General features: G+C 42.9%; 1 protein-coding gene across 9 annotated transcripts in view; it reads left to right on the top strand.

Moving 5' to 3' along the window:
- The window catches only part of LOC140200054 (von Willebrand factor A domain-containing protein 3B-like), a 233578-nt gene that overhangs the window by 85219 nt on the left and 120887 nt on the right, over positions 1-27472 (top strand). For 8 of the 9 annotated variants that reach the window (XM_072262739.1, XM_072262746.1, XM_072262738.1 and 5 more), the window contains 4 exons: positions 13999-14158; positions 14829-14998; positions 18804-18928; positions 25603-25719. In XM_072262739.1, coding sequence (XP_072118840.1) covers positions 13999-14158; positions 14829-14998; positions 18804-18928; positions 25603-25719 — 572 coding nt within the window. The remainder of the gene's footprint in view (positions 1-13998; positions 14159-14828; positions 14999-18803; positions 18929-25602; positions 25720-27472) is intronic. The other variant, XM_072262743.1, reaches the window with a different exon arrangement.

Raw genomic sequence — 27472 nt, 5'->3', positions numbered from 1 at the left:
GATGCTGGGATTACATCATTCTCACGTGGGATGATGTCATTCCTGGGGAATGATATCACATTGTTGTGAGAGTAGATGCCTTATTCTCTCCCGCAAACAGGTTCTGATCTACAGCAAACTGCTCCTCACTCCAGGCGCCAATCACCAGATTTCTGGGTGTGTCCTTTCCATCCCCTCTCCACTCAGCCCCTCTGACTGCAGCCAAATCCCCAGGCTCCAAACCTTGGCCACCCCATTCACAACCTGTATCCCACCCCATGCTCCTGTCCCAAGGTTACTCCTCACTCCAGGTAACCTTTCACCCTCATTTAGCCCCCTCCTCCAGGGTCCTATGTCTTGTTTTCACTCCACTCAGATTCCAAAATCCTCAAAGACCAGGTTCGTATTGGGCCCTCAACCATCAACGTTCCCCCTGTGACCCTCCCGGTCCTGGCCTTGGTGTTTCCCTTGGTGTTTTCCACCATCGCTCTTCAGCATGGAGGATGGCTTAGCCTAAAATTCTGCAATACCTCCCATCATGTGGAGAGTAACAGTCTTGTTGCTGACGCATCATCAACGTAAGCCAACAGCAGACTCACTGACACAAGTTAATTCCAGTATGTTTAGCACCCTCTGTGTGTTGTTTGTGTCAGATCATTTATGGTTACCCTCTAGTTTGTTGCAACACACATCAAAGTTGCTGGTGAACGCAGCAGGCCAGGCAGCATCCCTAGGAAGAGGTACAGTCAACGTTTCAGGCTGAGACCTTTTGTCAGGACTAACTGAAGGAAGAGTTAGTAAGAGATTTGAAAGTGGGAGGGAGAGGGGGAGATCCAAAATGATAGGAGAAGACAGGAGGGGGAGGGATGGAGCCAAGAGCTGGACAGGTGATTGGCAAAAGGGATATGAGAGGATCATGGGACAGGAGGCCTAGGGAGAAAGAAAAGGGGGAGGGGGGAAATTCCAGAGGATGGGCAAGGGGTATAGTCAGAGGGACAGAGGGAGAAAAAGGAGAGAGAGAAAAAGAATGTGTGTATATAAATAAATAACGGATGGGGTATGAGGGAGAGGTGGGGCATTAGCGGAAGTTTGAGAAGTCAAAGTTCATGCCATCAGGTTGCCTGGCCTGCTGCGTTCACCAGCAACTTTGATGTGTGTTGCTTGAATTTCCAGCATCTGCAGATTTCCTCGTGTTTGCGCCTCTAGTTTGTTGTTTGTTTTGAAATATTTTTGCCTTAATATGTTTAAGCAGTTACTTAACTTTGTTGCTGTCTTGTTGTTTGCACTTTGTTATTTGTGTGTCACTCCTTTTATTTCAGTGCACGTGCGCCGGTCGTGCGTGCAGCCTGTTACAGCCGTTCCGATCAGTATTCTTACTTTTTAACTTACGTTATTTTTTGTATTTTTTTTTCACGGTAACACGTCGAAGCTGCACCCTCTCTAACATGCTGGTAGAGAGAGTTTTATTTGGGTTTTTAGCGCTGGAAATAGTTACATTCCGACACATCTCATTAGCGGGACAGAAGCAAGGTCGCATTGTGTATTCCAGGGACCAGCTGCTTGTGTTTATGCCGGCCGGTTTAGCGAGCAGAATGGCGGACACCCCTGCTGAAATCTGGAGGAAAGCACACAGAGGATGCAGAGGGGGATCACAAAGGTGAGGAGAGAGGACCGGGTCGAGACAACAGAGACGTATGGAGAAGAGGAGTTTGGTGGGTAATAAAATGGACGAGTTCACGGCGCTAGCCAGGCGTCAGAGAACATTTCGGGAGAGCAGTGTTATGTGTTTCACTGGAACAGGGCTGCACGAGGACATACCCGATCAAGACTTCTCCATGGACGGCTTCCAGACCATTCCGGCTGACCAGAAGTGCACTGAGAGCGGTAAGCGTAAAGGAGTTGGGTGCTTACTGTTCTGGTTAACAACAGATGGTGCAATCCGGGTCATATTACGATCGAGGAACATGTTTGTAGCCCGGATATTGAAGTTTTTACTGTTGGACTTCGGCCATGTTCCACCGAGATACAACACTGGGTGGCACGGGAGGTCATTCCTGCCTGTGGCCATCGAACTTGCAGCTCCTCCCGTGGAGGGTCAGACACCCTGATCCAATAGACTGGTCCTGGACTTATTTCCATCTGGCATAGTTTGAATTTTGTTGTTTGATTGTTTGTGGCTTTTGTATTGCCATATTTACGCTCTATTCTTGGTTGGTGCGGCTGTAACGAAACCCAATTTCCCTCGGGATCAATAAAGTATATCTATCTATCTATCATGAGGATTAATCTTGTTGTTAAAATGTCTTTTACCATGGAAAGGGCATGGCTCCTACACAAGCTTTAAATCATAAAGCAATGTACTGGCTTCTTCCCCCTTCTTTTGACAGGTCCTTGATTTGTAAGAATGTCAAAAGTTACAGAGAGAAGGCGGGGGCTTTATGTACATACAATCAATCCATGTATATATGCTATCTTATGTATTAATATATTTAATATTATTAATATTGTTTATAACCATACTAATATGTTTTTATTATTATGTTCTTTATCTTAGTTTGTTTTTTTAAATGCTGCATCAGATCCTGTGTAACAATTATTTCATTTTCCTTTACACTTGTGTACTGGTAATGACATTAAACTATCTTGAATCTTGAGAGGGATAATAAATCAGCCATGATCGAATGGCAGAGCAGACTCGATGGGCTGAATGACCTAATTCTGCTCCTCTGTCTTATGGTCTTTTCCAGTCCTGATGAAGGGTCTCAGTCTAAAATATTGACTGTTTATTCCCTTCCTTAGATGCTGCCTGACCTGCTGAGTTCCTCCAGCATTCTGTAATGTACTGGCCTTTGCTCCCTCTTTAGTAAACAGAGGCTTGTTGATATTGTGCTTTATCAACTTTCTTAGAAACACATACAATGAATTAGTTGGAAATGGTATTAGTGTTATGCAGACATGTAAATAATTTTGTATTAAAAATTCAATTATGGGATGTGGGCACTGATAGTAAAGCCAACACTTATTTCTCATCCCTAATTGCCCTTTATTGAGAGCAGGAGGTCCCAACCTTTTTTATGCCATGGACCAATACCATTAAACAAGGGGTCCGTGGATCCCTGATGTAGACTGGTACACGATGGTCACAAACTAGAGAGAATCTGCAGATGCTGGAAATATTCGAGCAACACACACAAAATGCTAGAGGAACTCAGCAGGCTGGGCAGCATCTAGGAAAAGAGTAAACAGTTGAAGTTTCAGGCCGAAACCCTTCGGCAGGACTGGAGAGAAAAAAAAGATAAAGAAATAGATTTAAAAGTTGAGTTGGGGGGAGAGAGAAACACAAGGTAATAGTTGATACTGGGAGGGGGAGGGATGAAGTAAGTAGCTGGGAAGTTGATTGGCGAAAGAGATACAAGGCTGGAGAAGGGGGAATCTGATAGGTGGGGACAGAAGGCCATAGAAGAAGGAAAATGGGGAGGAGCTCCAGAGGGAGGCGATGGGCTGGCAAGGAGGTAAGGTGAGGAATGGTGAGGAGAGGGTGGTGGGCTGTTAGTCCAGAAGTTCGAGAAATTGATGTTCATGCCATCAGGTTGGAGGCCACCCAGACGGAATATAAGGTGTTATTTCTCCAACCTGAGTGTGACCTTCTCGTGACAGTAGTGAAGGCCATGGATTGACATGTCAGAATGGGAATGGGAAGTAGAATTTAAATGAGTGGCCACTGGGAGATCCATCTTTTTCTGGTGGATGGAGCGTAGGCGCTCAGCGAAGTGGCCTCCCAATCTGCGTCGGGTCTCACCAATATAAAGGGGCCACACTGGGAGCACTGGACACAGTATATGACCCAGCAGACTCACAGGTGAAATGTCGCCTCATCTGGAAGGACTGTTTAGGGCCCTGAATGGGAGTGAGGGAGGAGGTGTAGCACTTGTTCCACTTGCAAGGATAAGTATCAGGAGGGAGATCAGTGGGGAGGAATGAATGGACAAGGGAGTCATGTAGGGAGAAATCCCTGCGGAAAGCAGAAAGTGGGGGTGGGGGGGAAGGAAAGTTGTACTTGGAGGTGGGATCCCGTTGGTGGGATACAGAATAGTAAGAGGTCCTTCTGGCCCAACGAGCACACATTGCCCAATTGCTCCCATGTGACCAATTAACCTACAAACCAGTACGTCCTGGGAACGTGGGAGAAATCAGACCATCCGGAGGAAACCCACATGGTCATGGGGAAAACATACAATCTCCTTACAGACAGTGGCTGGAATTGAACCCGGGTCACTGCTACTGCAAAGCTTTATGCTAACTGTCACACCATCACGCCGCCCTTGGGAAGGGGATGTTTCTTTCTGAACCAGAGGCAATCCTTCTGATGTTGGCACCCTCTGCTGCAGTGCCGCTGGGTTGGGAGTAACAGGAGTTGAACCTGTGGACAGTGAATGACTTTCCTCCAGCTCAGGCTGGCCTGTGACTTGGAGAGCAACCAGTATACCATGATGATGCCCACGGCCCTTTGTCCTTCTTGGTGGTGAAGGTCATTGGTTTGGGAGGTCATGTCAGACCATTCTGGGTGAATGCATTTTGTATGTTATAAACACTACAGATTTTACAGATGCTGGAAATCTAGAGCAAGACACACACACACACACACACACATCTTGAGGTACAAGATGATAAGTGGCATAGATTGAGCAGATAGCCAGAAACTTTCTCCCAGGGCAGAAGTGGATAATATGAGGAATGTATAGGGGGGATATCAGTGCTAGGTGTCTTACACAGAGAGTGGTGGGTGCGTCAAACACTTGGCCAGAGGTGCTGGTGGAGGCAGATACAACAGGGGCATTTTAGATAGGCACATGGATGATAGAGAAGTGGAGAGCTATGTAGGAGAGAAGGGTTTGATAGATTTTGGTGTAGGTAAAAGGTCAGCATAGCATCATGGGCTGAAGAGCCTTTACTGTGTTGTAATGTTCTATGTTCTATGAAATCTGCAGGTCAGGCAGCATCTGAAGGGACTGAACCAATGGGGACAAATAGTGTTGACTGTTTATTCCTCTCCACAGACGCTGCCTCCACCATTTTGTGTATTTTGTAGCAGCTGCACATGGTGGAGCAAGTGCAAGTGGTGGAGAGAATGTAGTGGGTGGGGTTAATCAAATGGATGGTGCTGAGCATTCTCGGAGTTGTTACCATTGCACTTATCAGGGTAAGCAGAGAGCATTTTGTCATGAACCTGACTTCTATTTTGTAGATGGCAGGAAAGTCTTAGGGCGTCAGGTCCTTTCCTACAGGCTGTCCGTCCCCTGAATTGCCCCCTGGCTATGGCATTTATGTGGATAGGCTACTGGGGGTTCTGGTCAATTGTGACCTTCAGGACATTGATGAAGTGGAGACTCAGTGATAGTGCTGCCATTGCCTTTCAGGTGACATCTGTTGGAGATGGTTAATACCTGTGACTTCTGTGGAGTGAATATGGGATTGATTCAAGTCGGTAGACTGGACCGTGTTCAAAAACTTGAATTGGCAAGAAACTGGTTTCTGTGACGGTGCTTACTTCAGGAGGAAGCAGAGCTGGATCATTTATTCATTGCTTATGACCATGAGACATAGAAGCAGAATTGGGCCATTCAGCCCATCAAGTTTGCTGTACCATTCCATCATAGAACATAGAAATCTACGGGACATTACAGGCACATTAGCCCAGAATGTTGTGCCCATCATGCATTTTGCAACATGCATCATGCACTACAGATTTCACAGATGCTAGAAATCTAGAGCAACACACACACACACAAACATCTGGAGGTACAAGATGAAAAGTGGCATAGATTGGGCAGATAGCCAGAAACTTCCTCCCAGGGCAGAAATGGCTAATATGAGGAATGCCTAGAATTTCCCTACCCCATAGCCCTCTATTTTTCTAAGCTCCATGTACCTATCTAAGGGTCTCTTAAAAGACCCTGTTGTATCTGCCTCTACCACTGTCACTGACAGTGCATTCCACATACCCACCGCTCTGTAAAAAACTTACCTCTGACATCCCCCTTGTACCTACTTCCAAGCACCTTAAAACTATGCACCCTCGTATTAGCCATTTCAGCCCTGGGAAAAAGCCTCTCATCATCTTATACACCGCTATCAGGTCACCTCTCATCCTCTGTCGCTCCAAGGAGAAAAGGCCAAGTTCACTCAACCTATTCTCATAAGGCGTGCTCCCCAATCCAGGCAACATCCGTGTAAATCCCCTCTGCACCCTTTCTATAGTTTCCACATCCTTCCTGTAGTGAGGTGACCAGAACTGAACACATCACTCCATGTGGGGTCTGACCAGGGTCCTATATAGCTGTAACATTACCTCTCGGCTCTTGACTCAGTCCTACGATTGATGAAGGCCAATGCACTGTATGCCTTCTTAACGACACAGTCAACCTGCGCAGCTGCTTTGAGTGTCCTATGGACTCGGACCCCAAGGTCTCTCGGATTCTCCACACTGCCAAGAGTCTTACCATTAATACTATATTCTGCCATCATATTTGACTTACTAAAATGAACCATCTCACACTTATTTGGGTTGAACTCCATCTGCCACTTCTTGGCCCAGTTTTGCATCCTATCAATGTCCCGCTGTAACCTCTGACAGGCCTCCACACTATCCACAGCACCCCAACCTTTGTGTCATCAGTAAATTTACTAACCTATCCCTCCACTTCCTCATCCAGGTCATTTATAAACATCACAAAAAGAAGGGGTCCCAGAACACCACTGGTCACCAGCCTCCATGTAGAATATGACCTGTCTACAACCACGCTTTGCCTTTTGTGGGAAAGCCAATTCTGGATCCTCAAAGCAAGGTCTCCTTGGATCCCATGCCTCCTTACCTTCTCAATAAGTCTTGCAAAGGGTACCTTATCAAATGCCTTGCTGAAATCCATATACACTACATCTACTGCTCTACCTTCATCAATGTGTTTAGTCACATCCTCAAAAAATTCAGTCAGGCTTGTAAGGCACGGCCTGCCTTAGCGTGGGTTTGTCAACGTGGGTTTGTCAGCATGGCTTTGTCAGATTGTTCCGAATCATATTATGCCTCTCCAAATATTTATAAAGCCTGCCTCTCAGGATCTTTTCCATCTACTTATGTACCAACTCCTGAAGTAAGAGTCACTGGTCTATAATTTCCTGGGCTATCTCTACTCCCTTTCTTGAATAAGGGAACAACATCTGCAACCATCCAATCCTCTGGAACATCTCCCGTTCCCATTGATTTTGCAAAGTTCATTGCTAGAGGCTTAGCAATCTCCTCCTTCATCTCCCACAGTAGCCTGGGGTATATCTCATCCAGTCCTGGTGACTTACTCAACTTGATGCTTTCCAAAAGCTCCAGCACATCCTCTTTCTTAATGTCTATATGCTCAAGCTTTCCAGGCCGCTGTAAGCCATTCCTACAGCTGCCATGGTTCTTTTCCATAGTGAATACTGAAGCAAAGTATTCATTAAGTACCTCTGCTACCTCCTCCAGTTCCATACATACTTTTCCACTGTCACACTTGATTGGTCCTATTCTCTCACATCTTACCCTCTTGCTCTTCACATACTTGTAAAATGCCTTGGAGTTTTCCTTAATCCTGCTCATCAAGACCTTCTCAGGGCCCCTTCTGGCTTTTGTAATTTCCTTCTTAAGCTCCTGCCTGCTAGCCTTATAATTTTCTAGATCTCTATCATTACCTACGTAGTTTTTTGAAACTTTCATAAGCTTTTCTTTGCCTCTTGACAAGATTTTCTACAGCCTTTGTACACCATGGTTCCTGTACCGTACCATCCATTCCCTGTCTCATTGGAATGTACCTATGCAGAACGTCACGCAAATATCCACTGAACATTTGCCACATTTCTGCTGTACATTTCCCTAAGAACATCTGCTCCCAATTTATGCTTCCAAGTTCCTGCCTGATAGCCTCATATTTCCCCTTACTCCAATTAAACGTTCCCCTAATTTGTCTGCTCCTATCCCTCTCCAATGCTATGGTAAAGGAGATAGAATTGTGATCACTATCTCTAAAATGCTCTCCCACTGAAAGACTTGACACCTGACCATGTTCATCTCCCAATACCAGATCATGTACAGCCTCTCCTCTTGTAGGCTTATCTACATATTGTGTCAGGAAACCTTCCTGAACACACCTAACAAACTCCACCCCATCTAAACCCCGGGAGATGCAAATCAATATTTGGGAAATTAAAATCTTCCATCATGACAACCCTGTTATTTTTCAGAACCTGTCCAGAATCTGTCTCCCTATCTGCTCCTCGATGTTCCTGTTACTATTGAGATGTCTATAAAAAACACCCAGTAGAGTTATTGACCCCTTCCTGTTTCTAACTTCCACCCACAGAGACTCAGTAGACAATCCCTCCATAACTTCCTCCTTTTCTGCAGCTGTGACACTATCACTGATCAACAGTGCCATGTCCCCACCTCTTTTGCCTCCCTCCCTGTCCTTTCTGAAACATCTAAAGCCAGGCACTCTAAGTAGCCATTCCTGCCCCTGAGCCATCCAGGTTTCTGTAATGGCCACAACATCATAGCTCCAAGTACTGATCCATGCTCTAAGCTCATCCTCTTTGTTCATGATACTGCTTGCATTTAAATTGACACATCTCAAACCATCAGTCTGAGCGCATCCCTTCTCTACCACCTGTCTATCCTCCCTCTCGCATTGTCTCTATTCGTGAGCCAACCGCCCCTTCCTCTTTCTCTTCAGTTCGGTTCCCACCCCCTATCAATTCTAGTTTAAACTCTCCCCATCAGCCTTAGCAAACCTCCCCGCCAGGATATTGGTCCCCCTGGGATTCAGGTGCAACCCGTCCTTTTTGTATAGGTCACGCCTGCCCCAAAAGTGGTCCCAATGATGCAGAAATCTGAATCCCTGTCCCCTGCTCCAATCCCTCAGCCAAGCATTTATCCTCCACCTCACTCTATTCCTATACTCACTGTTGCGTGGCACAGGCAGTAATCCTGAGATTACTACCCTTGTGGTCCTGCTTCTCAGCTTCTTTCCTAACGCCCTGTAGTCTGTTTTCAGGACCTCCTCCATTTTCCTACCTACATCGTTGGTACTAATATGTACCACGACATCTGGCTGTTCACTTTCCCACTTCAGGATATCGTGAACACGATCAGAAACATCCCGGACCCTGGCACCTGGGAGGCAAACTATCATCCATGTTTCTTTCCTGCGTCCACAGAATCGCCTGTCTGACCTCCTAACTATGGAGTCACCTATCACTACTGTTTTCCTCTTCCTTTCCCTACCCTTCTGAGCCACAGGGCCAGACTCTGTGCCAGAGGCACGGCCACTGTTGCTTCCCCCAGGTAGGCCGCCTCCCCCAACAGTACTAATACAGGAGCACTTATTGTTAAGGGGGACAGCTACTGGGTACTCTCTAGTATCTGACTCTTGCCCTTCCCTCTCCTGTCACCCACTTACCTATTTCCCGAGGCCCTGGTGTGACTACTTGCCTCTAGCTCCGATCTGTCACCTCCTCACTTTCCCTGACCAGACAAAGGTCATTGAGAGGTCTCATGTGCAGCACTTTGTCAACAGCCTTCTGATGTGAGTGCTTCAGTCTTTAGCACTCACTTGTTGGGCCCTGCCAACAATCAGGAAATGCTTACAAAAACCTCCTCCTTCCATTAGCTGTTTCACTGTCCACAACCATTCACAACTAGATGTGTTAGGTCTGCGAAACCTTAATCTGGTCCAGTGGATGGGAGGTTGCTGAGCTCTGTGTATTGCATGCTGATTTTGGTATTTAGCTTGCAAGCAGTCCTCGATTGTATGTTCAGGGGAACGGCACCTGATCACGATTACATCTATACACACAGCAAAGGAACTATGGTTGCAAGTTTTCTGTTTGAGGCAGTGCAGAGCTAGCCACTCACCAGCAGCTGAGTGTTGTCTCTGAAAATATCCGACTGGGCAGGTGAAACCTCATTTCTTTATATCCCTTAAGGCATGGGAGCAGAATTAGGCCATTTGGCCCATCGAGCCTGCTCCACCATTCAATCATGGCTGATTTATTATCCCTCCCAACCCCATTCCCTTGCCTTCTCCCCGTAACATCATACCCTCTGACTAATCAAGAACCTATCGACTTGTGCTTTAAATATACTCAATGACTTGGCCTCCACAGCCATATGTGGCAATGAATTCCACAGATTCATCTCATTTTCTGGAAGCTACAAGAAAGTGGCTTGCCATGAAAGGGTTGACCTGGATTATACAGAATCAGAGAACAGGCTTTCCGACCTACCTAGTCCGTGCCAAACCATCACCCTGCCTAGTCCCACCAACCTACGCCCATGCCATAGCTCTCCAAACCCCTCTCACTCATGTACCTATCCAAATTCCTCTTGTTTTCAGATTGACCCCGCGTTCACCACTTGCGCTGGCAGCTCATTCCTCACTCTCACCACCCTCTGAGTGAAGAAATTCCTCATCATGTAGCCTTTCAACATTTCATCTTTCATCCTTACCCCATAACCTCGAGTTGTAGTCTCACCCAACCTCAGTGGAGAAAGCCTGCTTGCACTTACTCTATCTATACCCCTCATAATTTTGTATGTATCTGTCAAATCTCCCCTCAATCTTCTACATTCTAGGGAATAAGGTCCTAACCTAGTCAACCTTGCTCTATAATTCAAGTCCTCAAGTCTCGGCAACATCCTTGTAAATTTTCTCTCCACTCTTTCAATTTTATTTATGTCTTTCCTGTGGATAGGTGACAAAAACTGCACACAATATTCCAAATTACGCCTAACCAGTGTCTTATACAATTTCATCATAGCATCCTAACTCCTCTACTCAGTACATTGATTTATGAAGGCCAATGAGCCAAAAGCTTTCTCTATGACCTTATCTACCTGTTCACATCCTGGAAGGAGCTTGTACCCAGAAGCTGCTGATTGAAGTGTGAGTTAACTAGGTGACGTTTGTGGTCTGTTGTGTTGATTTCAAATGCTTTCTTTGTTCTGTAACAAGTTTCTTCCAGTTTTAATTGAGTTGAGAGCCACAGATCCTTTACTGGCAAATGACCTGACCTGAAACATAGGGCAGAGTCATTCTTGCATCCGCATGGGCATTCCAGAGGGAACACTTGGTCATTTTCTCCTGACATAATGGATTCTGCACCTTTTACATTGAAACAACTTTATGCCAAGAGTAGTTATGTAAACAGCATAGTCCATTCTATTAAATGGGATCATTGGTCTTAAATGGAAAGGCAAGTGCTGGAAATTAGTTTATTTGTTCATCGTTCACCTATAATATTGAATTGATTTCTGGTAAGTTAAGAAACTTTAAATTAATATATTAAAATAATTTTTATCTTTAGCAATGACTTACCTCCTTACTGAGGTTATTTTAAACTGACGATAGAGACTTATCAACAGGCTATCAGGGAAAAATGGGGATGAGGCCTCAGACCCTGCCACCTGAGATCTAGCTGATGGTTGCTAATGGTTCTAGTTCTCAAGTAAGCACAGTCTGTTGACTTGGTCCCTCCATCCATTTACAGCTGTTCAGTAGTGATGAATTTCACTAGTTTTCACCCCTTCCTAGGTAATTTATTCTGATCATGTAAGGAACTGCCTTGATATTCAGTGCTAAGTGTATGCCTGTACTTTGCAATTTATCTCCTAAATTTAGTCCATTAACCATTACCTAATGCATTTAGCAGTACTCACCCAGAGCGGAATTTCTTGGCAAGGGTGTTCCCTTGATTTAATATTCAGCATCTAAGAATAATTTCAAAGGAAGCAGGATATATTACTGGGAATGGAAGAAGATGTGAAGGAGTGGCTCAACAATAACACTGAGAGCAAATAAAACGACAGCCTTTGGAATGATTTATCTAGGTCCTGACATTCTGTGCTTGAAACTGCTGCTTAAAGGAAATTAGTGCTACCAATGCTAAAAATAAAGTGTTGTCACTGTAACACTATGCCAATTGCCGGTGTGTGATGGCTTAGTTTTAACAGGACATCTCCATGACGATGCTGATGTGAGGCCTAGAGCATTTGAATTCCTGGCTACAATGACTAAGGCCTGGGATGACCCTAATGCCAGGATAACAGCTGAGAGGCAATGAGATTTTGCAAAGGGGAACCAAAGCAATAGTAGCCAGCTTCATTATGGTGAACGTTGAAAAAGATGTTGAACAACAAACCCAAAATGTTGCAGGAACTCAACAAGCCAGACAGTATCCAGACATCCCACCTCTCCTGGAAGTTCCAGGAGTCTCCCGCATATTGATAGTGGCTCCCTGACGCCCAGAAATTATATACAATATCCCGGAAATCGATTTATTGGAGAGGGAGAGGGAGAGTGAGCATATTGATTGGTCTCTCTTTGTGCAAAGAGTGGTCCCCAACCACCGGGCCATGAGGAAATAATATGATTTGGCAATATGAAATGATATGAGTCAGCTGCACCTTTCCTCATTCACTGTTGGAACTTGAACGCACGTGAGGTCATGACCCACGCGTCATCCATGTCAGCGTAGGAAGAAAATCATCTCCTTGAGCTTGCAAATGAGGGCGGCTGAAAAGTATGTTTGACATAACATAACATAACATTCTGGATCAAAGTCAAGGCTAAATATCCTGAGATAGCCACGGAAGCACTGAAAATATTGCTTCCATTTCCAACATATCTCTGTGAAGCGGAGTTTTCTGCAATGAATGCAACGAAAACTCAATTGCGGAATAGACTGGACACAAGGAACCCCCTTCGAGTGTTGCTGTCTCCCATCACCCCTCGATGGCACTGTCTTGTTGCAGGAAAACAAGCCCAGGGCTCCCACTGCTTCAGCAATACTGGTGTGTTGCAATGATTTTATATGTTCATACAAGGAAAATATGCACTGTGTGTTTAGTATCCAAACGTTACTTAAGATGTTATGATGCTATTGACTTATAATTGACTTATCACTACATTCATGCGAGGAAAATATGCGCTGTGTGTTTAATATTAAATTCATTAGATAAACCCTTTTAGAAATGAAGTTGAGTGTATTAGCCACTTATAACTGATTTATAGTTGACTTATCACCTATATTCCGGTCGTGATTAATACCCCCGGCCCCGGTCGGCCGGTCCGCAAGAACTTTGTCAATGTTAAGCCAGTCAGCGGTGCAAAAAAGGTTGGGGACCCCTGCTAAGTAGACCTATCAGTTTTCTCTGTGGGTGGGCTTTACAGTCGACCTCAAAAATAATGACAATGTTGCTCGCTGCACTGTTTGCAACAGTGACTTTTCTACTGCTCATGGTGGGTTAAAATGTAAAAGACGTTCTGAGGTGAGTTTAACAGGTGTCATTCATTCATTGGCATAGCATAGCTAAACTAGCTGGCTGGCTGCCAAGGAGCTACGCTATTGATGTCCTACTTGATGAGGCCAAACTCCCTGTAGACTTGCTTAAAGTTGTAATAGAATAAATATGATAATATAATATACGTACATATTTTAATGTCACATTTTCTGCATATACCCAACTTGGTTTACAGATTAGACAAAATCACTAAACAAAGTATTACATACACCCTTGGAGGTTGACCGGGGTTGGGGGGGGGGGAAGTATGGGGTTGCGGGAGCTGGGGTGCTACCTCCCTGAAATGAGTTTTTGCAGGGTGGGATGTCTGCAGTATCTATGGAGGGGGATATAGAGTTTATGTTTCGGGCTGAAACCCTTCATCTATTCCTTTCCATGGATACTGCCTGTCCTGCTGAGCTCTTCCAGCATTTTGTGTGTGTTTCCAGCATCTGTAGAATTCTTGATGTAAAAGTTAAAATTGAAGATGCGTTTTCAGAATTCTGACAATGAGTCATTAGAAGTACAAAGGAAAAATTCTGTAGTCATAGGTAAGGCCACCAGAATATATTTTGATTGTTTTAGGGGATTAAGTATGTTGTTAATTTGATGCTCAAAGAGTTAATCTTTGCTTGCTTGTTTTGAATGCCCTACAGGGCTGCTGAAGAAATGGATATGTGGCAGGACAAAGCTGTTCCTGTTAGCTTTCAGGCAGTAGTCTCAGCAATCGACTGGATAGGGAATCTTCGCCATATGCCAGTTACCAGCAAGACAAGTTCCGTGGAGGCTGTGTTGCAAGCAAGAAGTGATAAAACTGTGAGACATTGTGCATTTCATAGACATGAACAGATGCCAATTTCTATAACACCTTAAAGTGTTTGTAGCTATTAAAATGCAAAACAGCTGCTTTATTCAATTATTGTTAAAGTAGACTTACCACATCTGCTATATGTATAAGAATTACTTCTTCAACTGTTTTAGATTTTAACTGTTTATTTCTGCCCCAGAGCTGCAGGTATAAAGTTAATAAAACATAGTTGTAAAAGAACAGTAGTTAACTTTGTAATCATGATAGGAAAAACACAAACAATTTACCTTATCCATATTATTATCATGTATAGAGCAGAGCAGATTTTATGAATTAGTAGCTTTAGCATGTGGCCTTGTAAATTGCAAACCCATGAAGGAACTTAGGCATAGAATAGAGAACTCCTCTTTAATAGTTGTTCATTAATTTCTGATATGTATTCCTGTGAAACGCTGCAGTACCGTAACTGGGGTAATGAGACACACAAATTTTTGATCAGGTAAAGTCAGACATGAGGAATATTAAAGGAAAATACAGACAAGAACTATCTTGTTACTAGCTGAGCCAGTTGAGTTGAGAACATAAGCTTCCCAGTGGAAAAGATGGGAAGCACTCTCCCTGTGTTTGTTCATTTAAAAAAAGAAATATGTAGAATGCTTGTAATGTTCTTTTGTGCAGATTGAAGCTGTTTACTTTTTTGCTGCTGGTGATGGTCCTCAGGGGATGAGAGAACTTTTGCGTCAGAAGTTGGCAAACAGCCCCTGTCCAGTCCACACCATCTCATTCAATGCCAAAGAGGAAGCAACAGTGCGGTTTCTGAAAGAACTGGCTCATTGCGCTTCAGGAAGGTAGGAAAACAAACAGCAAGACTAGCTCATAATGATACTGCCTCCATTTATTGATCATTGGGACTCTGGTTTACAGATTTGCAGGTTTTGTTTTACTTCTGAAATGCCAAAGTTTGCAGATTCGTCACCAACATAGGTGGAGTGGACAGGGAAGATTACAACTGGGTATAAACTTAGTGGTCACTTTACTAGGTACACTTGTACACCTGCTCATTAATGCAAATGTCTAATCAGCCGATCATGTGGCACCAACTCAATGCATAAAAGATTGCAGATATGGTCAAGCAGTTCAGTTGTTGTTCAGACCAAACATTAAAATGGAGGAAGAAATGTGATTGAAGTAAAGTTGTCTGTGGAATGCTAGTTGGTGCCAGACGGGGTGGTTTGAGTATCACAGAAACTCCTGATCTTCTGGGCTTTTCATGCACAACACTCTTTAGAGTTTACAGAGAATGCTGCGAAAACCAAAATAAAAACACACATCCAGTGAGCAACAGTCCTGCAGGCAAAAAACACCTTGTTAATGAAAGAATTCTGAAGAGAATGGTCAGATTGGTTCAAGCCTACAGGAAGGTGACAGTAATTCAAATAACCATTTGTTACAAAAGTGGAGTGCAGAAGAGCACCTTTGAATGCACAGCATGTCGAACCTTGAAATGGATGGGCAACAGCAGCAGAAGACAATGAACTTACACTCAGTGGCCACTTTATTAGCTACAGGAGGTACCTAATAAAGTGGCCTCTGAGTGTAGACCAATGGGAGAGTGGGCAAAGGAATGGCAGAAAGATTGCCAACCACCATTAAAAGGAAGAAGAAGAAGAAGAAGAGGAGGAGGAGGAGGAGGAGGAGGAGGAGGAAGAAGAGGAAGAAGAAGAAGAAGAAGAAGAAGAAGAAGAAGAAGAAGAAGAAAAAAAAATGATACTATGGCATAGAAATAGTTTGATGCCTGAGATGGCCTATTGTCAGTTGTTGCTTGGTGGGTTAATAGTTGCATTGCTTGGAGACTGAGGCATTGGCTGAGAGATTGGTCTTGGCACGTAGAGAAGAGATTTTTCCTCATGATAAGTGATGAGCAAAGGAGATGGGTATCAAGTATGTTATAGAGATAGAGGGCCAGATGTGGAGAGGGTCAAGGATTGGGGTAACAATGATCAGAAGTTAAGGCAAGTTGGGATAAGGATCAGCTGCTAAGAGTCATTGAGAATAGGGATATTTAGACAGACAGAACACATAAAATGATCCACACAGTGTCCCCAATTTTCAATTTTCAAAAATTTTTCACAGAAGATGAATGGTGCAGCATGATAATCCTGATCCAGTTTCTGGGCATAATTATTGGGTGGAATAACTTAACAGTTTTACAATTCAGTTTTTGTTACTTAAATGCTTAATCAGAGCTCCTAATGGTGTGCGACTGACCTGTAGGCAGGAGGAGAAGATGGCGGTGCGCCTGCATGTGCGTAGTCCTCAGGTGAAAAATGATATCGTATCTGTTAAATAGGGGCTGTGGAGAATTCTGATTTGATGGAGAATGGATGCGAAAGCACAGAGGAACATCTGGAGAAATTTCTGAAACGCCTGTTCGCTGCTGTCGTTACTGTGTGTTCGGGAATCTTTCGGAGGGTAGGCATCAAAATCCCCAGCTTTGCCTGTTTTTGGTGACCGAGAAGGAGGTAGAATTGTTCAGACAGAAATGGCGCTCAATACTCGGTGTCGGAGAGCTGATCAGAGCTCGAAGTTTTCGGATGACTCAGAGTCGGATTGTGGTCAGCACGGCAGGGAGAGTTTTTCTTCCTTTTCCTGTCTGCGTGAGATGTGCGACATTTGAGAAACTTTGAACTTTACTGTGCTCATGGACTTCTTCATCAAGTTATGGTATTGTTACACTGTTTGTAATTATATGCTATAATTATGTGGTTTTGTCAGTTTTTTCAGTCTTTGTTTGTCCTGTGTTTTGTAATATCACACCGGAGGAAATAATGTATTATTATTATTTCTAAATGACAATAAAAGAGGACTACGTGTCTTCATAATCATCATAAATGTTAACTCTGCTTCTCTTTCCAAAGACGCTGCCTGACATATTGAGTATTTCTACCTTTTCCTGATTTTATTTCTGGCAACTGGCCTATGTGGCCTAATTCTGCTCCTATATCTTATGGTCTTATAGGACATTGGGGCTGAGAGGGAATTGGATCAGCCATAATGAAATGGCGGAGCAGACTTGATAGGCCAAATGGCCTAATTTTGCTTGTGTATCTTGTAGTCTTAACTGCTGTATTTAACTATTGTCCAGCTCTCTAAGTAATATCTGCTTGATAACAATGGACCAACATCCCTTCCTTAACAAACCAACCTAATTATGCCATGTCCAGGAATTTCTAGAGAAATTGGCTGCCAAAACTTTCCAAAAACTGCCATACCCTTTAAATGCAAGAGATTCTGCAGATGCTAGAAATCCAGAGCAACACATACGAAATGCTGGAGGAGCTCATCAGGTCAGGCAGCATCTGTGGAAATGAATAAACAGTCAATGTTTTAGACTGAGTCCCTTTGTCACATCCTGATGAAGGGTCTCTGCCCAAAAAGTCGACTCTTTATTCCCCTCCATAAGTGCTGCCTGACCTACTGAGTTCCTCCAGCATTTTGTGTGTGTGTGTTGCCATATCCTTTATTTCTCACATGGAGACCACTTGCAAAAGATTTGTACATCTCATGTTAAATTTATGTTCTTCTTGTGATAATCTAATGCTGCTGCAAGTAAACTTTTCATTGCACTTGTGCATACATGTACTTGCACATATGACTTAACTTTGGCTTTGGCTCTTTTTGCATGGTGAGAAACTATGTAATATTGTGTTATGTCATGTCTATGTTATGTTGGCACCGGAATGTATGTTTTGATGTATGTACATGTGATGAATAAATCTGAATCTGGGCTGTGGTCTTTTCTATGATCATCATTTGCAACATGTAGGTAAAGGAGAGGGCAAATAGTATTCTCTTTCACTCTGTCCTGCCTTAATCATAATTGTCAGCAAGCCCAAGTGCCAAAAATTAATTAAAAGGGCTTGCTGAAAGATTAGATACTCAGCTACATGTATTGTCAACTGAAAAATAATTACCAATGAACTCATGCCGCAAAATAAAAAAAACTGATATGTTTTTGATTTAATTACATTTTGCAATATAGTGTGAGTAACTATTTTCATTTAAGCTAAATGATAATGCTATGACACAATCTACTTAAAGGCTTTAGATTTCAAATTAATTTTCTTGATGTGCAAGCTGCTTATTTTACCTATGACCTGGATCTTAAGAGTTATTAATTAATGCAGAGATCTGTTTCACAAACATCTTAAAATGTGAAATAATACAATGCTATATTGAGGAATACTTTTATTCAGCAGCCAGAAAAAAACCTGTTTTGTAATTAGTTAAAAATCACGAAAGACCAGTGTATAGAATTACCAATTTAGAAATTAAGATCAATTTTATTGGTTGAGATTTTGAATTGATTGCATTCTTTGTTTGAAGGTAGTCAAGTCTCCTTAATGAAAAAGTCCCTTGTAGTTTCACAGGCTAGATTCTGATCAAGGTAAATTAGTTGTTGCTGGGTGCTGCTAGATCTGGTACCAGCTTGGAATTACTTAGTGGGTTAAATCACGCATGGTGAAAATGCATTACTGATTTTTAGCCAAGTTATTAAAGTATGGAAGCACTTGAGAGAAGAGGAGCCTGAAGTACCCAGCATCATGCTACCACTGTAAGCTCTTTAGCGTGCGCTTGCTTGTGTCCTGGCAGGTTCCATGCATTTGGTCTAATTAATGGATACGAAGAGGAGGAAATATCATTTACCAACGGCTTGAATGACTCTGACACTCAGGTTCCAAAGATTCACAGGAAACTTATTGGCGGCGTGCCACCAGGTTAGTGGTTCTCACAGGGATTGGACATCGGCTGGAGATGTATTTCACCTGATCATTCTTCTATTCTTATATGTTCTGAAAAGGTTGATGTTTGTATGAAGAGAGCAGAGTTAATTCATAGTCAATTAACATTATTGTTCTTACACAGGAAAAAGGGAAAAAGTACCTTGTACACCACAGTAATAGTCAAATCATAGTACTTGGAAACCATAGGACATAGAAATGGAATGAGGCTGTTTGGCTCATTGAGTCTGCTCCACCATTTCATCATGGCTGATTTATTTTCCCTCCCAACCCCATTCTCCTGCCTTTTCCTTGTAACCTTTTATATCGTTACTAATCAAGAACCTACCCACCTCGGCTTTAAATATACCCAATCACATGGCCTCTACAGCTATCTGTAGCAATGAACTCCACAGATACACCATCCTCTGGGGGCCAAGTCCTTTGGTCCAGCTACAGCTACAAAATAGGTTAAAGGCAGTATCAGACCAAAGGGAAAGGATAATGATTGCACAGCAAACCCGAACACAGGAAAGTTTCAGAATTTAGCAAAAACAAACAAGGTATTGTCAAAGAAGGGAAAATGATGAATGTATGTGTAAACTAATGAGAAACAAGAAAACAGTCCATAAAAGATTTATAGATAGTGTGTAAAATAATGGGTTGGAAGAAATCAGCATGGTTTCCTCAAGGGAGAATCTTGCCTGACAAACCTGTTGGAATCCTTTGAAGAAATAACAAGCAGAATAGACATTGGAAATTTGTTGATATTATGTACTTGGATTTTCAGAAGGACTTTGACAAGGTGCCACACATGAGGCTGCTTAACAAACTACGAGCCCATGGTATTACAGCAAAGATTCCAGCATGGATAGAGCTGTGGCGGATTGGCAGAAGGCAGAAGTAGAAATAAAGGGAGCCTTACCTCGTTGGTTGCAGGTGACTAGCGGTGTTCTACAGGGGTCTGTGTTGGGACCAATTCTTTTTACGTTACTTGCCAATGGTTTGGATGATGACCTTGTTCCAAAGTTTTGCGGACGATATGAAGATAGGTGGATGGAAAGGTAGTTTTGAGAAAGTAGAGAGGCTAAATAAGGACTTAGATGAGGAGAATGGGTAAAGAAGTGGCAGATGGAATACAGTGTTGGGAAGTGTATGGTCATGCACTTTGGTAGAAGAAATGAAAGGGTTGTCTATTTTCTAAATGGAGAGAAAACAAAAAAAAACTGAGGTGCAAAGGGACTTGGGAGTCCTTGCGCAGGATTCCCTAAAGGTTAATTTGCAGTTTGAGTCTGTGATGAGGAAGACAAATGCGATGTTAGCATTCATTTCAAGAGGACTAGAATATAAAAACAAGGATGTAATGTTGAGACTTTATAAAGCCTCACTTCAGAATCAGAATGAGAATCAGGTTTATTTTCACCGGCATGTGTTGTGAAATTTGTTAGCTCAGCAGCAGCAATTCAATACAATACATAATATAGAAGAAAATAATAATAACTAATTAAATAAATAAATAAATAAGTAAATCAATTACAGTATATGTCAATTGAATAGATAAAAAAATCATACAAAAACAGAAATAATATATATCAAAAAAGTGAGGTAGTGTTCATGGGTTCAATGCCCATTTAGAAATCGGATGGCTGAGGGGAAGAGGCTGTTTCTGAATCGCTCAGTGTGTGTCTTCAGGCTTCTGTACCTCCTACCTGATGGTAACAGTGAGAAAAGGGCATGCCCTGGGTGCTGGGGGTCCTCAATAATGGATGCTGCCTTTCCGGATCACCGCTCCTTGAAGATGTCCTGGGTACTTTGTTGGCTAGTATCCAAGATGGAGCTGACTAGATTTACAACCTTCTGCAGCTTCTTTCGGTCCTGTGCAGTAGCCCCTCCATACCAGACAGTGATGCAGTCTGTCAGAATGCTGTCCACGGTATTTCTATAGAAGGTTTTGAGTGATTTTGTTGACATACCAAATCTCTTCAAACTCCTAATGAAGTATAGTCACTGTCTTGCCTTCTTTAAAGCTACATTAATATGTTGGGACCAGGTTATATCCTCAGCGATCTGACACCCGGGAACTTGAGACTGCCCACTCTCTCCACTTCTGATCCCTCTATGAGGATTGGTTTGTGCTCCTTCGTCTTACCCTTCCTGAAGTCCACAATCAGCTCCTTTGTCTTACTGACATTGAGTGTCGCTAGTTTGTTGCTGCAACACCATTCCACTAGTGGATATATCTCGCTCCTGTACGCCCTGTCATCTCCATCTGAGATTCTACCAACAATGATTGTATCATCAACAAATTTATAGATGGTATTTGAGCTATGCCTAGCCACACAGTCATGGATATAGAGAGGGTAGAGCAGTGGGCTAAGTACACACTCCTGAGGTGCACCAGTGTTGCTCGTCAGTGAGGAGGAAATATTATCACCAATCCACATAGATTGTGGTCATCCAGTTAGAAAGTCTTTGTGAGCAGTTTTAGCCCCCTTATAATAGAAAGGATGTGCTGAAACTGTAAAGGATTCAAAGGAAATTTATGAAAATGATTTCAGGATTGAATGGCTCACCTTATAAAGAGTGTTTGATGACTTTGGGCCTGTATTCACCAAGATTCAGAAGGATGAGAGGTGACCTAATTGAAACCTATGGAATGGTGAAAGGCTTTGATAGAGTGGATGTGGAGAGGATGTTTGCTATGGTGGGAGAGTCTAAGACTTGAGGACACAGCCTCAGAATAGAAGGGCATCCTTTTAGAACAGAGATGAGGAGGAATTTCCTTAGCAGAGATTGGTGAATCTGTGGAAATCGTTGCCACAGGCAGCTGTGGAAGCCAAGTCATTGTGTATATTTAAGGCAGAGGTTGATTGATAGATTCTTGATGGGTCAGGGCATGAAGGGATACAGGGAGAAGGCAGAAGATTGGGCTGAGTGGTAGATTGGATCAGCCACGATGAAATGGCGGAGCAGACCTTAGGCCAAATAGCCTAATTTTGCTCCTGTATTGTATGGTCTAAATTAACATGATTCAGTATAAAATGAGATACACAAAATTACTTTGCAGAATTTAGAAATAGCTGTAAATTTTTTTAAAAATTGTATATCTTTGCCTGTTCTCACAGAAGAAGATGAAAAATGCTTCAGAAAAAGTGAAGAGTTACTGGCCTAGGATGAATGAGGGGTTAAAAAGCAGAATTCGGAAAAGAAATAGTATTTGAGAAGTTAGTGGGATAAAAGATGATAAATCCCCAAGATCTCATAAGATGTCTTCCAAGAAGCAACACAATTGTAGTCATATGACAGTCAGAATCTTTTTTCCTGGGTAGAAATACCAAAAAATGAGGACATGCGTATAAACGAAGGGGGCCTTTAAAATGCGTGGTGCAGGTTTTTCATCCAGAGAGTGGTGAGTGCTTAGAACAGGGTGTCAGATAGAACACAGAAGAGTAGAGCTCAGGAACAGGCCATTTGGCCCACAATGTGATGCTGAACCAGCTGAAAAGCAAATCAAAAGCACCCAAATACTAACCTGTCCTACCTACACCATGTCCATATCCCCCCTTGTTCCTTACATTCATGTGCATATCCAAATGTCTCTTAAAAGCCTCTAATGTATTTGCCTCTACCACCATACCAGGTGGCACATTCCACGCATCCACCTCTGGCTGAGTAAAAAACTTACCCCTCACATTCTACTTGAACCTGCCCCCTCTCGCCTTTAATGTATGCCTTCTGGTATTAGACATTTCAACCCTGAGAAACAGGTACTGTCTGTCCACTCTATCTCTGCCTCTCATCATCTCGTAAACCTCTGTCAGATCTCCCCTCGACCTCCGGTGCTCCAGCGAAAACAGCCCAAGTTTATCCAGCCTCTTGTGACAGCACATGCCCTCTCAATCAGGCAGTATCCTCGTAAGCCTCTTCTACACCCAAAGCCTGAACCTCCTTCCTATAGTGGAGCGACCGGAACTGTACTCAGTGCTCCAGATGTGGCCTAACCAGAGTTTTATATACACAACTTCCTGATGTTTCAACTCAATATCTCGGCTAATACAAGCAAGCATTCCATCAACCTTCTTAACCACCTTATCAAACCTTCAAGGAGCTATGAACTTGGATCCCAAGATCTCTCTGCTCAGCAACACTGCTAAGGACCTTAACAATGTTCTGTCTCCTTGCATTTGCCCTACCAAGGTGCAACACTACATATTTATCCGGGTTAAACTCCATCTGCCATTTCTCTGCCCATGTCTGCGACTGGTAGTGCTGGAAGAGAGTAGGAGAGTGGAGTCCGAGGGACTGCAGCAGAAACCTGAAAAACTCGGAGAAATGCCTCTAACTCAGCCACTGCAAAATGTTCCATTGGCGAGATAGATGTACCTGTGTCCCCAGAACTGTCTCTCACTGGTTGTTTTCTTTGTTTCTTGCCCTGTTCTCTGTAAACTCTAGAGATTGTTGTGCATGTAAATCCCATGAAATCAGCAGTTTTTGAAATACTCAAACCATCCCGTGTGGTACCAACAATTACTTACATCACATTTCTTCCCCATTGTGATGTTTGGTCTGAACAGCAACTGATCTTCTTGACCAGGTCCGCATGCTTTAATGCACCTGATTGGCTGATTAGATATTTGCATTAATCAGCAGGTGCAGGGGTGTACTAATAAAGTGGCCATTGAGTGCATGTGTACCTTGATAATAAATCTTACTTTGAAGATGTATCAAATTCTCACTAACTTGTGGAAATTTCTGGACTACATCTTATCACTGTGCTGGAGTGGCATCTACGAAGGCTCAGAGAACTTTGGGTCTCTGAAATAAGAGTACATGAATCCTCTTAGCAAAGAGCAGAAGAGGCTCGCATTTATTTGAACCGTCCGCCCACCAATCTTGTCAAGCATCACCTGCCTAACCTGTGGCAGTGTCTGCGGATCTCACAAAGGATGCACAAAATGGGAGTGGAGGCAAATCAACCTTGGCCCCCAGGGGAGCTACTGAAGGAGAAGCAAAACCCTGGCAGGTTGCAGGTGGAAGCTTTAGAGGAGATCACGGAGCCCCACGGGGGAAAGACACGTACGCTGCTTTCATAACTTTCAGTCAGCAGTTGTCCCTGGAGTCCTATGCAGCTGTCAGTGAACAACTGGAGGTGTGTAAGAGACATGAACAAATTGTGGCTTTTTACTTTGATGTGTATTCCAGCCTAAAAGATAAACGACAGACTTACTAAGCGTAAACGTTTGAGTTAATGATAGAGTCAGTGAACTGCATTCTCCGGGTAGATGAATTAGGCAGGTTTACCCAATGTCACCATCCCATTCATTGTCAGTAGTAAAAATTTACACTTGTTTAGTGTGGCTAACAATCGCAGAATCAGGTTTATTGTCACTGACGTGTCTCATGAAATGTGTTGTTTTGTGGCAGCAGTGTAGTGAAGGACATAGAAAATACTATAAATTACAATAACAAATAAATAATGCAGATGAGGAATAGTGAGGTAGAGTTTATGGACTGTTCAGATTCTGATGGCGGAGGGGAAGAAACTAAAACAATGAGTGTGCATCTTCAGACTCCTGTACCTCCTCCCTGATGGTGGTAGTGAGAAGGGGGCATGTCCCGGGTGGCAAGGGTTCTTAGTGATGGATGCTGCCCTCGTGAGGCGCGACTTTTGAAGATGTCCTATTGGAGCTGGCTGAGTCTGCAACCCTGGGCAGCCTCTTTTGATCCTGTGCCTCCATATTGCAGCCTGGATACCTGGTGGTGGTGCAACCAGTCAGAATGCTCTCCACGGTACATCAGTCGAAATTTGCGAGAAGCTTTGGTGGAACACCAAATCTCGTCAGACCTCTAATGAAGTATAGCCACTGGCTGCATCAATATGTTGGACCCGGGTGAAGCCTATGGCTATTAGATGCCTGTACCTCAGCTGCCTGAATGATTGTTTGGTGGCAGTGGGAGGTCGAACATGTAGACTTCCTGTGTTTTTTAATTAGTCTCATCTTTTAAATGGAGCAATTTTTCAGGAAGAGAAAGCCTTCCTCCTAAGCTTTCTTTTTCTTTTGATATATAAATTCCAAGTAGCTGTATCAATGCATTGTGAAGGGAGAACAAACCATTTTGCCACAGGAAAGATCCCATCCTACACAGAAATAGAATTGAATCAGACGCTTTGTTAGTTCTTTAACATTTGTTTTATTTAGATTGAGAACTATTTTTACTTAACATTAGAAGCAAAAATAAACCAGCTGTGCCATAACTTATTTACTAAGACTTCTTTGTGCAAATGTTTCATCAATATTTGCTGAATATGCTTTGTTCATTTTAACTAAGATGTTGGAAGCTTATGAATAATGCCTGAATAGAACCATTATGACAGGACTTATTTAAACAAAAGGTGTGTTTGAATATTAGCTAATTCTTCCAGATGCATAATATGCCTTGTAACCGATTTTGTGTTGACGAGTTGAAACTTGCATTCTAGTACTAAACTGAACAAAGGTTTGAGATTAGTGCTGAGGTTGACAGCTTATCTCATTGGCGGTGTGTTTTGTATGCTTTGCCTGCGTCTAATTCTTCTTGCGAATTTGTCTCAAACTGTCAGATTGTGGTTAAAGATCTAATCGATAAGGACTGCGATGCAAAACAAGTGTAACCAGTCTGTGTTCTTTCAGGAGCTGGAGTCAGAGAAGATGTGTTTCTCATCTGGAGTGAGATAGAGGAAGCCAGAAACACATTGGCAGAAGTTCAAACCATTGTTGCAGGGCCCCCTCGGACCACGTTTAACGCAGGTGTTATATTTTAGTGATGAAGTAGCGATAGAATGAATCCATTAAACACTGCATAGCTCAGCATGTTCAAATTGTGTAACTTGAATAACACAGTTCACTCTAACAGACTGAATCAGAATCGAGTTTAATATCGTTGATATATGTCGTGAAATTTGTTGTTTTGTGGCAGCAGTACAGTGAAATACATAACATTTACAAATTACAATAAAAATATGTATATGTAAATAAAAATTAGAGTAAATATGTAGTGCAAAAGGAGAGGAAAAATAGTGGGGTAGTGTCCATGGGTTGGTTCATTGTCTATTCACAAACCTGATGGTGGAAGGTAAAAAGCTATTCCTAAAACATTAAGCCTCCTGTACCCCCTCTGTGATGTTAGCAATCAGAAGAAGAAACATCCTGGGTGATGGCAGTCCTTGGTGATGGGGATCTTTAATGGTAGAGGGGGGGGGACCTTTTTGATTCATTGGTTTTTAAATTCTCCTCTAACTCCTAATAAAATATAGCCACTGACGTGCCTCTTATATAATTGCATCAATATATTGGGCTCAGGATAGATCTTCAGAGATATTGACACACAGGAACCTGAAATTGCTGATCCCTCGATGAGGACTGGCATGCGTTCCCTCGACTTCCCCTTCCTGAAGTCCGCAATCAATTCCTTGGTCTTACTGATGTTGAGTGCAAGGTTGTTGTTGTGACACCACTCGACCAGCTGATCTATCTCACTCCTGTACGCCCCCTCATCTCCATCTTAGATTCTGGCAACAATGACTGGCGGCGTGAACTGGGGCATCTGCAAGAGGGCAAGAGTTGACAGATTTTTTTTTTAACCCAGTTTCAAGATAAGGAAAAACTCACAAATAACATCACTGTGGATGAGTAAGCCCAAGCTTTTTCTGCTTCCACTGGGGATTGAATAGAGTGTGGTTGTGGTAGAAACCAGGGACTGAGCTGTCTCTTCACTCTCTCTTCACCAAGGTTAGTGGGCGGTATGGTGAGATACAAAAAAAAACTCACAACCACTAGCTTGGAGCTGCATGACTAGACGCCAGATTATTTCTCATTTTGACTATATTTTCATCTACCTATAAAAGACTGTGTGTAGCCTTCTATATAACTGCTTGACATCAAAATATCTTTTACGGGAAATACAAAAATAGCTAACATTTAAGTGATTAAGAATGCATAGAATTTAAAAATTGGAAAAAAATATTATTTTTTTTACATAATAGAAACATAGAAACATAGAAAACCTACAGCACAATACAGGCCCACAAAGCTGTGCCGAACATGTCCTTACCTTAAAACTACCTAGGCTTACCCATGGCCCTGAATTTTTCTAAGCTCCATGTAGCCATCCAGGAGTCTCTTAAAAGACCCTATCATTTCTGCCTCCACCACTGCCTCTGGCAGCCCATTCCATGCACTCACCACTCTCTGTGTAAAAAACTTACCCATGACATCTCTGTACCTACTTCCAAACGCCTTAAGAATATGCCCTCTTGAGCTAGCCATTTCAGCCCTGGGAAAAAGCTTCTGACTATCCACATGATCAAGGCCTCTCACTATCTTGTACACCTCTATCTGGTCACCTCTTATCTTCCGTCGCTCCAAGGAGAAAAGGCCGAGTTCAGTCAACCTATTCCCATAGGGCATACTCCCCAATCCAGGCAACATCCTTGTAAATCTCCTCTGCACCCTTTCTATGGTTTCCACGTCCTTCCTGTAGTGAGGCAACCAGAATTGAGCA

This window comes from Mobula birostris, chromosome 7 (assembly GCF_030028105.1).
Source record: "Mobula birostris isolate sMobBir1 chromosome 7, sMobBir1.hap1, whole genome shotgun sequence".
Classification (NCBI taxonomy): domain Eukaryota; kingdom Metazoa; phylum Chordata; class Chondrichthyes; order Myliobatiformes; family Myliobatidae; genus Mobula; species Mobula birostris.
Note: the sequence above shows the minus strand (reverse complement) of the source record. Positions and strands in the feature narration are given on the sequence as shown.